The sequence below is a fragment of the Gracilinanus agilis genome, chromosome 4 (genome assembly GCF_016433145.1).
Source record: "Gracilinanus agilis isolate LMUSP501 chromosome 4, AgileGrace, whole genome shotgun sequence".
Taxonomy (NCBI): domain Eukaryota; kingdom Metazoa; phylum Chordata; class Mammalia; order Didelphimorphia; family Didelphidae; genus Gracilinanus; species Gracilinanus agilis.
The window spans coordinates 135,094,547-135,112,520 of record NC_058133.1 but is presented as its reverse complement, the minus strand read 5'-3'; the positions used below and the strand labels follow the sequence as shown (position 1 = coordinate 135,112,520).

Genomic DNA, 17,974 nt, shown 5'->3' with positions numbered 1-17,974 from the left:
GGGGGGGGGGGGGGGGGGGGTTGGGGTTGGGGTTGGGAGAGCAAACAGACCCATCTGTCCTGTCCTGGTGTGGAATCTTCTTGCAAAATAGAGGTGCTATGGCAGAGATGCTAGAGAACTGGTCTGGGAATAACGTCCTCATCACATTTATAGAGCGTTTTACCATTATCTCATTGGATCCTCAGAACAGCCCCATGAGGTAGGGTCCTGTGATCATTAGATTAGGACAGTGAGGCTGGGAGAAGTCCACCAGGCCACATAGCCAGGAAGTGCCTGAGGCAGGTCAGGTTCAGGGCTTCCTGACTCCAAGTCTAGCTCTGTAGCCTCTATGAAGCCTAGCTTTCAGAAGGACTTGAATTCTGCCTCTGATGCAAACTGGCAAGTGTGACCCTGGGCAATTCACTTAATGCCTCAGTGCTTTAAGATTCAAAACTCTAGTAGAAATTACTTTCAAGCCTGACCTTGTTTCTTGGCAGCTCTCTAGCCCTGCTCTTAGCTCTCCCTCTGGAGCCCACCAGCACCTGCTTAATTTCTCTTCCAATACTTGAAGACAGCTTTGGTTTTTCTCCTTGACAAGTAAAATTCAATAAGCATTAAGTACCCACTGTGTGCTGGACATTATGCTGGATGGTAGGAATATAAACACTTTTCAAGGCAAAACTTCCTTAGTTCATTCATTCCCTAGTTCCTACAAGAACTGGAGACCCTTCCCATTCTGGTCCTGACCATCCTAAAATTTATCAATGAATGTCCTTCCTAAAATATGGCACTTGGCCTGAGACCCAATACTCTGGATATGGACTGAACAGGGAAGAGGACATGGGTCCCTCACCTCTCTAGTCCTGGGCACTACCTCTCTGAATGCTGCTCTGGAGTGTGTTAGTTTTGATTTTCCTCCTTTCTTTTTTCTGATATCTTTTGTTTTTATAGTACCATTGTTTCCAAATATGTCCCTTCCTTTTTTCCATCCTCAGAGAGTCATTCCTTGTAAGAAAGATTTTAAAAGAAAAAGAGAAAGTTCAGCCAAACAAACCATCACATCAGCTTTGCCTGACAACATATACTTTATGCCACACTCATGGTCCCCTACCTCTTAAAGAAAGGGGTGCATTTTCTCAGCTTTTCTGACACCACGTTTGGTCACTATGATTTCACAACATTGAGTTTGGTTTGGGCTGGTACTGCTATTCTTTCTATTTACATTCTGTAGTCACTGTGTATATTATTTTCCTTTTTCTGCTTCTCTTTTCTTCAATCCCTATGCTTCTCTAAATTCTTCATGTTCAACTTTTTATGGCATAGTAATATTCTCTTAGGTTCAGAAGCAGCTGGATGTTATAATGGATTGAGCACTCTACTTGTCAGAAAACTCTGGGCTCAAATTTGGCCTTAGATGTTTACTAATTGTGTGACTCTGGGTCACTTGCTTCACCTCAGACTTCCTCAGTTTCCTCATCCATAAAATGAGCAAGATAACAGTATTCACCTTCTGCAGTTGTTTTAAGGACAAAATGAAATAATATTTGCAAAGTGCTTTGCAAACCTTATATATAACATTATATAAATGCTATTATTTTTTACCACAATTTGTTTAGCTATTTCCCCAGTCATTGGGCATCCATCTACTTAGTTTCTAGTATTTTACTCCAATGAAAAAGGGCTGCTGTGAATTATTTAGTGCATATTAACTTTTTTTTTGGCAGCTTTAATCACCCTTTTGACTCATAGAGAGCTTGTAAGTCTAACAAAAATGTCCAGATCTTTTTTGCAGATGAACTGCTGTCAGGACATACCTCTCATGCTGGTGAAATTAATTTTTTGAAGCCATATGTAACAATTTGCATTTATACCTAAAAAAATTTTTTTTATTAGATTTGATCCATCTAGTCAGTAGGCGTACTTGTCAGGCACTTTGCTACCCTAAGGATACAAAGAAAAGGTAAAAAATAAAAAGTAGTCTCAGAGAGAAGACACTAAGATTAAGGAAAACTGGGAATGGCTTTTGTGGAATTTTTGTTCTTTTTCTTTTTTTTCTTTTTTAAATATGTTCCATGTTTACATGAATCATTTTCTTTCCCTCTTCCTCCCAGAACCAACAAGCAATTCCACTGGGTTGTACAAATATTATTACTTGATACCAATTTACATATTATTCATTTTTATTATAGAGTGATTTTTTTAAAGCCTAAACCCCAAATCACATACCCATATATACATGTGATAACTGATGCCATATGTTTTTCTTTTGCATTTCTACTTCCATAGTTCTTTCTCTCAATGTGGTTAGCATTCTTTCCCATAAGTCCTTCAGGAGTGTTCTGGCTTGTTGCATTGCTACTAGTAGCAAAGTCTATTGCATTGGATTGTTCCACAGTGTTTTACTTTCTGTGTACAATGTCCTTCTGGTTCTACTTATTTCACTCTGCATCAGTTCTTTTGTGGGATTTTAGCTGGAACTTGAAAGAAGCCAGGTAAGCCAGGAGGTAGAAGTGAGGAGATAAAGTATTCAGGACATGGGAGACAGTCAGTGGAAATGCTTAGGGTCAGGGGATGAAGAGTCATGTTTGAATCAGTGTCAGTGGACTGCTGAAATTGTTAAAACAGCAAAGGGCTAAGCAAGCACAGACCCCAGAGTTGTTCCACTAAAGCTGTCCTTTCAAGTTTACATTGGATGATCTCATTTGAGTGCTCCTTCCACTCTACTCCACTGCCTCAGGTAGATTAGGGTGTCTAATATAGGGAACTGTTTCTGTTCCCAACTCAAAATTCAAACAAACTCTAAATAAACCCCAACATTGAATATATCATGTGCCTAATGGACAAGTGACCTAAGTTGGGAGGTTGGTCTCTAATGCAATTACCAGCTTTGCCTCTTGCTGAGTAATAGATAGGGCATGTCCTATTCTGTTGCTGTGTCCAAGCTTCCATCTGTTCAGCAAACCCTGATAACTTAACATGTCATGGAAATGCTCTTGGGTTCTTGCCAGCAAAGCACACATTCTGTCAGATCCTACAAAGTTGAAAAAAGTTTGAACGTGTCCTGAGGATAAATGACATCTACCATCGAAATATCAGCTTAGCTCAGTAAGTAGAGACTCATCTCCAGCATGCTGATCAATAAATGAGTGATTCTTTGGCTGTGGTGAGTCATGAAACTGCATATAGAATCTTAGATACAGGGGAAAGATACAGAAAAATGTAGCACAGCCTTGCCTTCAAGAAGCTCATGATCTAGTAAGGAGAACAAAACATGGAAAGACGTATACACCTTCTTTCAGATATTAATTAGAGAAGAAGACTATAAAGTGCTGTGTTAAATGATATAACACACCAAGTGCTTTGCAAAAAGTATTATATGAATGCTAGTCATTATGATAATGATGGTGATGCCTCTGATTACCATCCATATTTTTGTATAATCAGGATTTTACCTGGCAAAGTGTTTTGCCATACCTAACTCATAATAGGATAAATACTAGTGCAGAGAAGCTTATTTTCCTAGGAGTAGAAGAGAAAGCCACTTGTCCTCCTAGAAAGGAGATCTCTAACATCTCTCTTCCCTCCTCCCCTTCTTCATTCTACCAGCAGCTAATCCCTTTTTCCAGTCCGTGAACAGGGGACTTTTTAGGATAAGAGGACATTATAGAAAAATAGGAATCCTAACTATGAATTAGATTGCAAATTAGACTGAGACTAGGCAAAATCTATTCTTGTCTCCAGGGAGACTCGTGGCCTAAGTAACTGCCCTTTCAGGAAAGTCCCAAGTCTGGGTCCATCGTTCTAGTTCCTGAGCCTGATTCTCAGTCCCCTGAAGCCATCTCCCTTGATATTCCTGCAGAAAATGGGCGTGAAGCTGACCCACCACAACAAGGAAACAGTACGGCACAGTGACGTGCTCTTCTTGGCTGTTAAACCTCACATCATTCCATTCATCCTGGACGAGATTGGGTCTGACATCAAGGAGAGGCACATCATCGTCTCCTGTGCCGCTGGTGTTACCATCAGCTCCATTGAGAAGGTACCCCTACCCTCCCTCCAATCCCCCCCCCCCATTGGAAAAGGTGCCGGGGAGATGTGATTGGGGCCTGGTGAGGGAGACGAGCTTGGAATGGCAAGAGCATAGGGCGAGGGGCAGCAAGAAGTCCTCCTTGTGAGGGAAGATGGCGTTCAGTAGAACCAAGGGACCCTATTTCTCTCCTCAGAAACTGACAGCATTCCAGCCAGCCCCCAAGGTCATCCGCTGCATGACCAACACCCCGGTGGTGGTCCGGGAAGGAGCTACTGTGTACGCCACAGGGACCCACGCCCTGGTGGAGGATGGGAGGCTCCTGGAACAGCTCATGAGCAGCGTGGGCTTCTGCACGGAAGTGGAGGAGGACCTGATAGATGCTGTCACGGGACTCAGCGGCAGTGGCCCTGCCTATGTGAGAGCTGGATCTGGGCCGAGGGAAGGGAGAGGGGTTTCTCTTGAGCTCACTTCTTCCTTCTCTTTAAGAATTCTTTTGGAATGGGAGAAATCTCGGGTATGGGAGAGGGCTGGGTGGATGCCAGTTTGGGATACTGGAGATCAATGGCTCAATAGACATTTTTTTTTGTTTTTTTTTTTTTGTTTGTTTGTTTGTTTTTAAACCCTTAACTTCTGTGTATTGGCCCCTAGGTGGAAGAGTGGTAAGGGTGGGCAATGGGGGTCAAGTGACTTGCCCAGGGTCACACAGCTGGGAAGTGTCTGAGGCCAGATTTGAACCCAGGTTCTTCCCTCTCTAGGCCTGGCTCTCCATCCATGGAACTACCCAGCTGTGTCCAGAAAGGAGATGTTCTGAGCAGAGCTTCTAACTTACAGTGGTTTGGGAGTTCATGCTCTACTCCAGTAAAAGGGACCAAGGATAGTGAGGAGGTATTAACTCCAAGGCAGAAGATGATGAGGTTTTCCCAATGATGAGCTGCCTGGGATATGATAGAAAAGTCGAGGAGAAAAGCTAAGTTTTAGTCTCTGGCCTTCAGTAGTCTTTCCTGGCAGGGTCTCTAGCCAGTCCCCCTTGCCATAGGAAGAGCTGATGGGGGAGGGTGTTATTTCCAAAAACTTCAGGGAACAGACAATTCTCACAAGAAAGACATGGAGTTGCTCCCTCCACTCTTTTTTCCATACAGAGCTTATTGCTTCCTCTGTAGGCATTTATGGCTTTGGACGCACTGGCAGATGGTGGAGTGAAGATGGGCCTCCCAAGGAGATTGGCACTCCGCCTGGGGGCACAGGCCTTGCTGGTCAGTCTCTCTGCCTTTCTCTTTTAGTCTTTTACTTATGTGAGGTATTACACGGTTCCTCTTGTAATATTTGGTGTATGGTTCTTAGAGGAACAACTTAAGAGTGAGGAGGGGTAAGAATAAATGGCTGGGAAGGTTTGGGGGAAAAATTGAGGGCTTTAATGCAGGAGCCTTCCACCTGTTCTGAATTCCATTGGAAGTCTGGTGAAGTCTATGGACCCCTTCTCAGAATAGTATTTTTAAATTCATAAAATAAATACATGGCATTACAAAAGAAACTATATTGACATAATGATCAAAATATTATTTTTTAAAGACAAGTTCATAAACCCGAAGTCAGGAAACCTTGCCCTTAAGGTTACTCCAGCAAGCTTGATGAAGGCAGGGAAACAGTTGTCTCAGTTAGTGACTGCATTCCTTTCTCTGATTCTTTTTTTGCTTCTGTTAAGGGAGCCGCTAAGATGCTCCTGGACTCAGAGCAGCATCCAGGACAGCTCAAGGACAATGTTTGCTCCCCTGGGGGAGCCACCATTCATGCTTTGCACTTCTTAGAAAGTGGTGGTTTTCGATCCTTACTCATCAATGCTGTGGAGGCCTCCTGCATCAGGACCAGGTAAGTTTGGCTCCCCTCCTTAAGTCTGGTCACTCTGTCCCCAGGAGCAGGCACCCTGACCCAGACCTGCCCCTTCATGTTGCCTGCCTTCATGTGGTTTTTTTTTTCCAGCAATTCTGATGGTTTATGCATTATGAAATATTGAATATGATGGTCTACATCAAGATGGAACAATCAGTATGAATCAGACATACACACATCCCTTTCACATTGTGTTCTTTTTGTAGCTGGGGGTCAAGGTAGCAATTTTGGTTGTTTCAAGTTTGCCATGTACTTCCTGATCCATGGGCTGAGCCAGACTCCATGAAGCTTTCCCCACCCTCTCCTTCAGTGACAATTCTAATACTTTTGCTACCTGACCCCTTTGTATCTTCTCTGCAGGGCACTGCAGTCCATGGCTGACCAAGAGAAGATCTCCCCAGCTGCCATCAAGAAAACCCTCCTAGACAAGGTGAAGCTGGAGTCACCTACTGTATCTACACATTTATTTAACAACAGAGTCAAGCCAATTAATCATACTCAGACCCCTGGGGTCAAGAAGGACTGAGATGGATTTACCTCCTATTGATCAAGCCTTCACTTTATCTCCTTTCTACCCTTCAGGTCCTTCTTTTCCCTGAGCTCTGATCCTAAATCTTCAGGGAGAGGGGAGCCTCAGTGACAGTCATTTCCTCAGGAATGAAACTACTTTAAATCTGTTTACATCAGTGTGGAAAAGTGGGCCTAGAGGCATTGAATTACTACATTTAACTAGATTTCTCTCTTAGGAACAGAAGACAGAAGAGCCAGAAGCAGCTTTTAGGGAGCAGTGGCAGGGAAGAAACTGTTGTTCTGTTCTTTTCTCTTGTCTTCTCCCACTGTTAGTTTCTTTCTCATTCAGCTGAGACACAAGTCATAGATCCAGGTGTTAGTAATATGTGGGGACTTGAGCTTCAGGAAGGTGCTATCAGGGGCAGTTTTGAATCTCACAAGATAAGGAAAAGAACAAGGGTGCCTCTGATGCTATGAAGTGGAAAGGTAGAACTAGTAATCACTTGAATTTGAATAAGAAAGTATCAAATTGTACTTGTAGGATTTGAAAAAAATTGTGCTTTATAGGTATCATCTTTTAAAATACTTTTAATAGTATTTGGTTGTAACATGGGGCTATTGTTCATTTTGTTTCAATAAAATTATATTCTTTATTTTTAAAGATGAATAGAAAAACATACCAATACCTCTTCCATTAATCATGTCTAAAACTAAAGCCAGCTGTTTATCTTCTTTTTCTTCATCCTGGAGAACATCCATGAGAGGGGAAATAAACAGCCTGAAGGACTGAACTTAGAAATTTAATTCAAATGTGGTGAGAATAATTATCTTATAGCTCCAGACTAGTATTCAGACTGTTAGCCAATTCTTTTGTTCTCCTGCTGCCTTTAGATCTAGGACTAGGTTTCTGGGGGAGGGGTTCAAAGGGCATATTGGTCTAAGAATCGAGTTGGACTCCGTTTGGAGTCACCACAAGGAAATAATATTAAGTTTTGGATATCTAGTCTTGAAAATGTCTTTAAGATGGGGTTTATTCCAGTGAGCATCAGCCTCATTCATCTTGTAAAGTCAGTGCTGGTCTTCTGTCCTCTCCCTCCCACCCCTGAAAAATGTGTTTATTATCCTCCTTCAAAAGAAAGTGTCTTCTTTTCCCAATGACTCGTCCCACTGGGATAAGTCAGAATGAGGACTTTTTCTCCACTATTAGCAAAAGCCAGAGCTGTCCTTTTCAAACTTAAAAAAATAGCTCCTTAATCCCTACACTTTAGCTTATGGGCACATTGAATTCACTAGATATTAAACACACACACACACACACACACACTCTGGGCCTTGGGAATTCAAAGATGAAAAAACACACTTCCCTTGTAATCTGTAATTCCTTGTAATTCAAGGAATTTACAAGTTAGTCATGGAATAATGTATTTTCATAAATATGCTAAAGTGTGATTACATGGAACAAAGAAAGCAGTATAAAAGATTGGGAGGAATAGGAGCAAGCAGAGAATGTAATAGTTACAGTATACCTGGGCTGGACTTAAAGGAAGGAATACATTTAAACAAAAATTTGAAAGGGGATTATAATTGTGCAAAAGCTTGGAGACCCAGAAATGGCTCCTAATCCAGCAGGGTCACAGTGCTAAATATGAGAAGGGGAATAACTTGAAATACATTTGTCACGGTGGATTTGAACCACAAACACTTTTTAAGAGCCTGCTATGGGGGGTGTGGTGGTGGGTAGATAGCTGGGTGGCTCAGTGGATTAAGAGCCAGGCCCAGAGATGGGAGGACCTGGGTTTGGCCTCAGACACTTCTCAGCTGTGTGACCCTAGGCAAGTCACTGAACCCCCACTGCCCAGCCCTTACCACTCTTCTGCCTTTTTTTTTTTTAATCCTACTATGTACAAAGCACCAAATTAAGTGCTGCAGATTTAAAGACAAAAAAATGGTTCCTGCCCTTAACAGCATTTATATTCTCTACCAGAAGAATGTGTTTTTTATCCTGTTTGTAATGAGGAACCTATGAAGGGTTTTAGCAGGGGAGTAATTAGGTCAGAGTCTGCATTAAAAAAGAAAGTTGGCAATACTGTAGGTAAAAGACAATTAGGCAAGGAGATCCATTCAGAAACTATTAAAATAGTGTGCCATCATTCTCCTTACTAAACATTTATTAAGCATATGCCCAGCACTATTTTGGAAACTAGAAGAGAGAGATCAAATTTAGATAATAACCACAAACCATACATTCAAGGAGCTAAATATCAGGGGTGGAGGTGGGGAACAGGGAGAGATGTCAATCTATATAATAATGGGAAGGAAATAAACATTTATATACCACCTATTATTTAATTCTGTGCTAAGCACTTTGCAAATACTATTTGATTCTCACAAAAACTCTGTGTTATCTTCATTTTACAACTGAAGAAACTGAGGCAAACTGGTTAAATGGCTTTTCTAAGATCACAGAGCTAGTAAATGGCTAAGGCCAAATGTGAACTTGGGTCTTCCTGACACCAGCTCCAGCATTCTATCTATTGTACCAGCTTGGTGCTAAATATACACTCTTACACTGATAAGTTCATTAGAGAGTTACAAATGAAAATTGAGGGTAGAGAAAAGGAAGGGGAATGTCAGATCAAGAAAAGTTTCTTGGAGAAATTAGAAGTGAGCAAGGGGATAAAAACTACGGTGATGGTAGTTGAAAGGAAAGAATGGACTATAATAGCTGAGTAGAGGTAGAATCAATAGGGCTTCACGACTGATTGTATATGAGGGAGAAGGGTGAGTCAAAAGTGATAGTAAAGTTTTGATCCTGGGAGAATGAGATGAAAGTGGTACCATTAAAAAAAATGGGGAAATTAGGGAAAAAAGGAAAAATTGGGGGGGGGGAGGAAGAATTGAGGTCATTATACATGTTGAATGAGAGGTGCTGATCTCCTGGTAGATATATATGGTAAGCAATTAGGAATTTGAGAACAGAGAGATCAGGACTAGAGATAAAGATCTGGGAGTCTTCTGAACACTTATAATCATTGAAGCCAGGGCGATGAGAGACAATGTAAAAAGAAGAAAAGAGAATCAGAGCTGGAACACCAGGATATAACTACACTTAGGGGCATTAAGAGGAACTGAGGAAGGAAGCTAAAGATTAATAAGAGAACCAGGAAAGAATTATCAAACCTTAAAGTGCCATGTAAATATGAGCCATTATATACATTTGGAAGTCCCTCCTAGAAGTCCAGCTAACTAAAACTATCTAAAGCCTTGGTCTTCAATACCTCCTCTAAAATCTTAACAGAATTTATTATTTGGCATTTACCATAATATCTTACGTAACATTTGGAACGTGTCCTGTGGCCCCAACTAGATCATAAGTAAGCCAATCCATCAAGCAATATGTAAGTGCTAAGCATTGGGGCTACAAAGGCAAAAGACCGTCCCCAGTTCTCAAGGAGCTCATGGATAATGTGGGAAAAACTTGCAAACTACAATGTACAAACAGGCTAGATACAGGATAAATTGGGATAATCTCAGATGGTATACATTAAGATTAAGAAGGCCTGGGAAAGGATTTTTGCTGGCAGGGAGGTAGGACTTTGACAGAGATTTGAAGAAAGTCAAGGAAGCTAGAAGACAGAAATGAAGAAGGATCAGGGACAAATACTCAAGGTCATGAATGGAGTCTTATTCTTAGTTTATATAGTGAATGTTGTGAAGGCTGCAGTGTATAGTAAGAGGCTGTCCCTCACATATAGATAGCATAGAGGTGTCCTGTGACCCAAGGGAAAGCAGAACAGACATCTCTAGCCTCTTTTCCCCCAATTTTCTCCAAGGGAGATTTTAATTCCTGCCAAGAGGGGAAGCAGGAAGTTGAATCCAAAGGCTTCACCACTCAGCTATCCCCAGAGAGGAATACTGGGCAAGAATTTTTCTTTAAATGTTATTAATCTAGGTGATGTGAGTTTCAGGTTCAAGCTAATTTCTAATTACTATTTGGATTCTGGAGGGAGAAGGAGGACCCTGAAGCTCATGGCAACCTTTCTTCTCCAAAAACCAGTTCCATAATGAACACACATGACTATTATTTTTTATTTTTAATTTATTTGAAAATATTTTTCCATGTTAACATGATTCATTTTCTCTCCCCTTCTCTCCTCCCGGAGCTGACAAGCAATTCCACTGGGTACACATGACAATTATTTTAAAAAAAGAAACTATTTACCCAAATTGGTAGCAAAAAAAAAAAAAGAAAAGAAATCAGAGAAGGTATTAATGAGACTATATATCAGAAAAACGCACATTAAAGGGCTCTCCCATTGGAAACCAGATAACTCAGCTCATCTAGAGAACCTCTTAGATCTCACCCAAAGGGCAATTCCCTGAAGTCTTTGGTGTAGCAAGAAGGGTACATGATGGAAACTGCCAGTTCCTCCCACATCGCCTTCTTCTAAGAGTCTTGTTCTTCAGCAACCTGAAGTGGCATCAGCATCTTCCATCCTCACTTTCAAAGATGGAAGTCAGAAGTTCCTGAAGTCCAAAAGGAATCAGCAAATATTTTTTTTAAATCTCCAGAAAGACTCCAAGATCAACTCAAGAAGAACTCAAGACAATCTCACCAAATCCACCCTGCCTTTCATGCAGACACAGGATATTGATCGCCACCAATAAGGAGAGTCCCCTTCCAATGAATGGTCTTTGGGACTAGGGTCACACTATTCCCAAGGCTTGTGGCTAACAGCAGTAACTCGGGCTCCGCTGAAGCCCACCATGACTGCAGAGAGGCCAAAAGACCACGGGATACAGAACTAATGGGCTCAGTGCTACTTGGGCAAGTCTTTCCATCTCTCTGTTTTCCAGTCAGTAAAATGATGGAGTTGGACTGGACAACCTCCACTAAGTAAGTTCTAAATACAAGGTGATATTGAGATGCTACAACTCCAGCCAGGAGATACGAGATACCAGTGCTGTTCAGGCAAGCAAACCATTGCAATACAGAAGAGAGAATCACAGGGCAAACAAAAGGATCGCATGAAGGGGCGGGGCCAGAGGCCCCCACCACCCCCCACCCCCGCTTTGACAATTTCCCTCCAGCCTCTACTTTAGTCCTCCCAAAGTCTGACTGCTAGAAGAGGAGGTGGGTAGGGAAGAAAGTGCCGCCCGCTCCCAGCTCAGTTTGACTCCACTGAGGCCTTAGGAGTGACTGGGGACCTGCAGGTCTAGAAGTCTCTGGCCTCTAAGGGTCACTGGGGAATGTTTGGCCTTACCCTCCTGGAAAGGGGAGGAGATGGTTGATTTGGGGAATAAAGATCAGAAACTTGAAACTGAGGGAATAGGGAAAGGCTTTATAAAGATGATGTTTGAGCAGAACTTTGAAGGAAACCAGGGATTCTAAAAGGGGGTGCAAAAGCTTGGAAATGATATGGAATGTCTTGTAGGTCAGTTCAGCTAGACAAAATATATATTAATGTCTAAAAATGGAAAGATGTATTGGAGCCAGGCTGTGAAAGACTTTAAATGCTTAAAAGAGGAGTTTATATTTGATCCTGGAGATAAAAAGGAGCTACTGGAGTTTACTGAGCAGTACAATAGTATAGTTAGATCCATGCTTTTGGAAAATTACTTTGGCTTAATGGGAACATAACAGACCAAAGGAAATTAGTGATAACAAAAGAACAGAAAAAAATGGAAAAGAGAAAAATTAAGACTATAAGAATCCTTAAAAAATAACCACAGCTAGAATAAAATACCTGAGAGTATTATACCTGCCAAAACAAACCCAGGAACAACACAAACAAAACACTTTTTATACAAATAAAGTGAGACCTAAATAATTGGAGAAATGTTAATTTTTCTTGGATGGGCAGAGCCAATATAATTAAAACGACAATCCTACCTAATCTTATTATCCAATGCCATCCCAATCAAATTACCAAAAAAGTATCTTTTTGAACTGGGAAAATAATAAAATTCATTTGGAAGAACAAAAGATCAAGAATAACAAAAGGATTAATGGGAAAAATTTAAAGGAAGGAGGTCTAGCAGTACTGAATTTTAAACTGCATTATAAAGCAGATATTAAAACTATTATGTAGTGGCTAAGAAACAGAAAAGTAGATCAGTGGAAAAGAACAACATACAACAAACAGTAAAAGATTATAGTAGCCTTGTATTTGACAAAAGTATAGATCTAAGTTTTGGGGATATGAACAAAAATTGCTGTGATAATTGGAAAGTAGTTTGGCCGAAACTAGGTTTAGACCTCTATCTTACACCATTCACAAAGATAAGATCAAAATGACCTAGATATAAAATGAGCTATCATAAGCAATTAAGAAGAACAGGGAACATATAATCTATTAGATTTATGGATAGGAGAGGAATTTATGAGTAAATTAGATGGAAAATACTGTAAGAAGTAAAATGGATAATTTTGAGTACATTAAATTGAAAAGTTTTGTACAAATAAAACAAATGTTGCCAAGATTACATGGAAAGCAGAAAATTGGGGGAAATTTTTCATAGTTTCTTGGATAAAGGCTTCATATCTAAACTATACAGAGAACTTTGTCAAATTTATGGGAATAAGAGCCATTGCCCAATTGATAAATTGGTAAGATATGAGCAGTTTTGGGATGAAGAGATCAAAGACATATATAAGCATATGAAAAAATGTTCTAGTGGGTCTGCAGAGATAGAGGCATATTTACATATTTCAGGGGGGAAAGCAAATCTGTAATGTCTTTTGGAAAACAATCTGACAACCATAAAGTTTGTAAAACACCTTACATTTGCCTACAGGTTGTCCCCAAAGTCTTAGTACAGTTTTAAACTTAAGTAGTTAAATATATATATAAGCTTTAATAACATACATCTGAACTATGATTTTTGGAACACTATTATTTGAGTCCTATAAAACCCTATACAGAAGTTACTACACACATTATTATTCTCATTTTACAGATAAAGAAACAAAATCAGATTGAATTATTTGCCCATGGTCACAAAGTTAATAAGCATTAGAAGCTGTGAATTTGAATCCAGGTCTTCTTGATTTCAAGTCCAGCATAATATTCTTTACGCTGTTGTCCCTCTTTGTACTTTCTGACTCAAGATTCCCATGCTGGGGAATGCAGCTGAAGGATACATACATACATACATACATATCTATAACAACTATCTTACAAATATATTAACCACTTTGTATTTGTGCATATTCTAGATATCTGGAAATAAATTTTATTCACAAAATAAAAAAAAACAATATAAGAATCTATTTCATTTGGGTTTAGTATTTTAAAAATCTGTTAAATTGAGAAGCCCAATATGCCAGGATAAAACATAGTAAAATTGTTGATATTCTCTGAATTATTTACTAGAACTATAAAAATAAATAGGGTTACTTTATAGAAATGTACAAATGACAACTTTGTATGGAAGAAAAATGGGCAAGAATATATAAAGGATACATATATGATTTAAATATAAAATAAATTTTAAGGAATCATAAAATTGTCTAGAAACAACCTAAATATTTAATGTTTAGGGAATGAAGAAACAAACTGTCAACGTAATGCTACACCATATTGTCATTAAAAACTAAAAGGGAGGAATTTAGAAACACGGAAAGATAGGTATGATAATAAATGAAAAATGCAGAACCAGAACGGTGTACTAAATAAATATCTGAATATTTATACACTTACAGATGTGAATGGATAAGTTGATAAAGAGAGGGCATAGAAGAAAAAATTAATGAGTTAATTGGGTTTTGTATATTAATGTATACCAGAATCTCATTGTTGGGACTAAAGGGACTTTGCTGAACAATTAGACAAGGTAGTCAATAGTGAAAGGGAAAAGAAATACCAGCTCTTTACCCTAAAGTTAGGACTGACCCCTCCCAAGAGGAAGAACTCATCCACTCCCTCCCATTGAGGCTGGAACTATCACCCTGAAAGGTGGGCTGCCAAGGGGGCAGAGGCAGAATACAAGCAAGGATGTTGCTTTAAAGGAAGAGAGAGGAAATGAAGAACCCTGGCCCAGAGCATGGCTCAGGCATGTTCGGTCCAGACCACCCTGGCTCAGAAAAGCTCCCTGATGGCTCGCGATTTCCCCACTGATCCTGACGGTGGGGCATCTCTCTGTTTCTACTCAATACAATCTTGCAGGATGAAGGCGTCCGTGACGGTCTCAGACCCGACTCGGGCCAGCCCAGGCTCCTGAACTCGGCTGTTTTATCTGTTTCTCGAGGAAGGAAGGTCTGGCCAGGAGGCTCTGATTGGCTTCCCAAACCTGCATGCCCTGAAAGGTCTAGTTTGGATTGTGCCGGGCGGAGACATCTCTGGACCTGGAGAGGGGCGGGCAGGACTTGGGGGACGGAGTGAAGAAACCGGCGTTAGTGGGCCAGCGGAAGGCTCAACGGGCACAGTCAGGGAATAGCAGTGGCTGGCTAGAGGAAGGGTAAACCACCACAACAAAGACCTCCCTTTTCGGCACCAAACGAATTGCGTTTTCCTTGTTAACCTGGGCAGCCGCCCTGAGCCACAGACCGCTCCGCTAGAGCGCCCCCTGCTGGCCAACCTCAGCCATTGTCCGTGAATTAAGAAAGCATTTATTGGATTTTGGACCGCAGGTGGGAGCCAAACCTAAACTGAAGTGAATATTGTACGTGTATATTATACCATAAATGTCCTTCCCCTCAAGCTGCAATCCCCATCGGCTACCTTTTTGCTGCCAGATTCCTAGACCAGAGGTTCTTAGCCTTTTGGTGTGTCATGTCCCCTTGGGCTGTCTGGTGCAATCCGTGGATTCCCCAGAATAAGTTTATTATCTACATTCATAATTTAAAACACACACACACACACACACACACACACACACACACACACACACACACACACACACACAAAACAAAACTCCCACTTTCTGACTCAGTAACAACTCTAAGACAGAGCAGTGAGGGCTGGGTAAACGGAGTTAAGTGACTCATCCAGGGTCATACAGCTAGGTGTCTGAAGCTACATTTGAACCCAGGACCTCCTGGCTCCAGACTTAATGTTCTCTCCATAGTGCCTCCAGCTTCCCTACTGACATTTATTATGGAAAGAAATGTTAAATTGCACTTTGAAGCTGGTGAAAATAAAAATGCAATTTTTTTCTTAACCATCCAAGTTCACAGGTCCCCTGAAATCAGTCCACAGGTCACTGGGCCCCACCAAGAAACCTTGTGTTACAGAAAGCCATCCACACTGGGCGCCTCCACCTTCCTTCTCGCATCTCAAACGCTAGCCATCTGGCTTCCAAACTTAAGCTGCTGTGTCCAAAGTCCCCAGGGTCGCCCTTTCCCAGGCCTTCTCCTTCGTGACCTCTGAATCACTGAACACTGCCAAACGTGTCCTCCTCCTCCTGGACATTTTCAAGATTCCTTCTGACTTGAATATTATAAAGTGATGAGTTCTTCCTTCTCCATAATTATCTATGCTCTGAACATAACCTCTGAGTGTACTCCAAGGAAATCTTATTTTAAATCTTTCAAAAGGCAAATGTTTATTGAAAATTTAGTCACAAATGGCATTTTTACTCATCAATGAAATTAAATACTTTTAAAACTGACATCTAAAATTTACTTTAAAAATGACTCAAAATATCATTTTTTGAGACATGTACATATATACACTCCTATGACTTTATATTAACTCATTTTGTCTGCCTTATCTCATCAATTCAATTTATAAGCTTCCAGAGGACAGCGACCATGTCTTATACATCTTTGCATTTCCCATAATGCTATGCCTAGTATTAAGCCTCATTTTGTAAAACGGATACGTGAACCCTTTTAAACATAATTGTAAAAATTTCAGTGCTAAATGGATTTATAATGATGTTGATTCCTCATATGTAAAATGTGGATAATATTATTTGCATTATTCTACCTTACAAGGCTGTTTTGAGGAAAGCACCTTGTAAGCATTATAGTGCTACTAAATGTGAACTTTAATTTTCCTTATCAATTATCTGTGCTGTAAAGCGGTGCCTGAGGATGGAGAAAAGCTTTCTCTTTCCACTAGAGAGTGCTATGCAACAATAAATATCCAGGTTTGGTTTTTCTCCCCACATTTCCCATACCACAACAGCAACAACGATTGCTAAAGTAATTGTGCAAAGTTGTTCTTTTCTCTCAGTTTCATGGGCATGGTGCTGTTAATGAACATGAGTTTCCTTCCTGTCATATATTTCCCAAGTATTTTAATCTCATAATCTCTCTTTACACCCTTCCACATATTCTTTGACCCAGTGACACTGGACTTCTTGCTCTTTCTTGGACAAGATGCTTCATCTCCCAACTCTGGACATTTTCCAAAGGACACCTTTCCCATCCCTACTACTCATGGTGCATTCCTTCTATTGATTACCATTAATTAGCTTGTTTGTTCATAGTTGCTTGTATGTTGTCTCCCCTATTAAATTGTGAACTAGTCAAGGGCAAGGATTGTCCTCTGCCTTTCTTTGTATCTTTATATTTGAGCACTTGGTACAGTTCCTGGCATATAATAAGTGCTTAATAAATGTTTATGGATTTACTAGAAAGTGGAACTAGATAAGGCCCTTGGGAAATATATCATGAACTTGTCATAGGGGCATGATATAGTAGTAATGGGGGATTTAAATTATCCAGACACCTACTGGAACTCTCAACCAAAAGCAGAGAAATTAATGCCATTTTTACTTTTCTTAATGATAACTGTATCCTTTTAAAAGCTGGAGGAATATGTCTGAATAAATTATATTATAGAATTCATTCTCACCAATGAGGAGGCTAGTTTCTGAGAAAACCCCAGAAGAAAGTGACTACTCTCTCCTTGAGTTTGTGATAGAAGAGAGGAAATCCAGGCATAGTCTAATATGTACTTTTAGATTTGAGGGAAACAAATTTGAAAGAGTTCAGAAGGATTGGAAGGATGCCACAGGCTAAAATTCAACAGAAGTCAGTCCACTAAGCATAGGAGATTCTTGCACAAGAATGAAATTCTTTAGACACAAAGAGACATAATTCTAATGAGAAAGAAAAATGAGGTGTCAGATAAAACCAATGTGAATGCAGAGGGAACTTATTAACCAATTTATATTTTTAAAAATGTTTGGTGAATATAAGATCATAGCATGGTTCTATTTTTAAAAAAGGATAGGGATTTCTAAAGCATAAAATTAACTAAGATTAATGAGAAAAGTTAAGGACAAAAAACCTTTATACCTTTATATATGGGGTGTGGGAAAGAAAGCAAAATTAAAGAAAGGAGAGGAGCTTTGCTTCGAAGTAAACTGAAAACTGAGTAGAGAAAACACTAAACTGCTCAGTTTTTATTTCATGCCTTTTTTTCATGCCTTTTTATACTGAAAAGGACAGAATAAAAAAGGCTAACAGAAAGTTGATAGACAAATAAAAAGATAATAAGGGAGATCCTGGTTGCCCTTGATGAATTCAAGTCACTGGCTCAAATGAACAAAATTTATAAGTATCAAAAAAAAAAAAGGAGCAGATTTGACTGTTAATCTACTGTCAATATTTGA

At 40.1% G+C, this 17,974-nt stretch overlaps 1 protein-coding gene across 1 annotated transcript; it reads left to right on the top strand.

Annotated features, from left to right (window-relative positions):
* Positions 1-3,703: 3,703 nt before the first annotated feature.
* On the top strand, positions 3,704-7,066 carry PYCR2 (pyrroline-5-carboxylate reductase 2). The gene is made up of 5 exons (XM_044673217.1): positions 3,704-4,018; positions 4,203-4,424; positions 5,170-5,262; positions 5,712-5,875; positions 6,257-7,066. Exons 1-5 carry the CDS (start codon positions 3,842-3,844, stop codon positions 6,420-6,422), a joined length of 822 nt encoding a protein of 273 aa, XP_044529152.1. The 5' UTR covers positions 3,704-3,841; the 3' UTR covers positions 6,423-7,066.
* The last annotated feature ends 10,908 nt before the right edge of the window (positions 7,067-17,974 follow it).

Coding starts and splice junctions, on each gene's coding strand:
- PYCR2 (XM_044673217.1), top strand. CDS start 3,842: ATGGGCGTGAAGCTGACCCACCACAACAAGGAAACAGTACGGCACAGT. Junction 4,425..5,169: donor GCGGCAGTGGCCCTGCCTAT/GTGAGAGCTGGA, acceptor CTTCCTCTGTAG/GCATTTATGGCTTTGGACGC. Junction 5,263..5,711: donor TGGGGGCACAGGCCTTGCTG/GTCAGTCTCTCT, acceptor GCTTCTGTTAAG/GGAGCCGCTAAGATGCTCCT.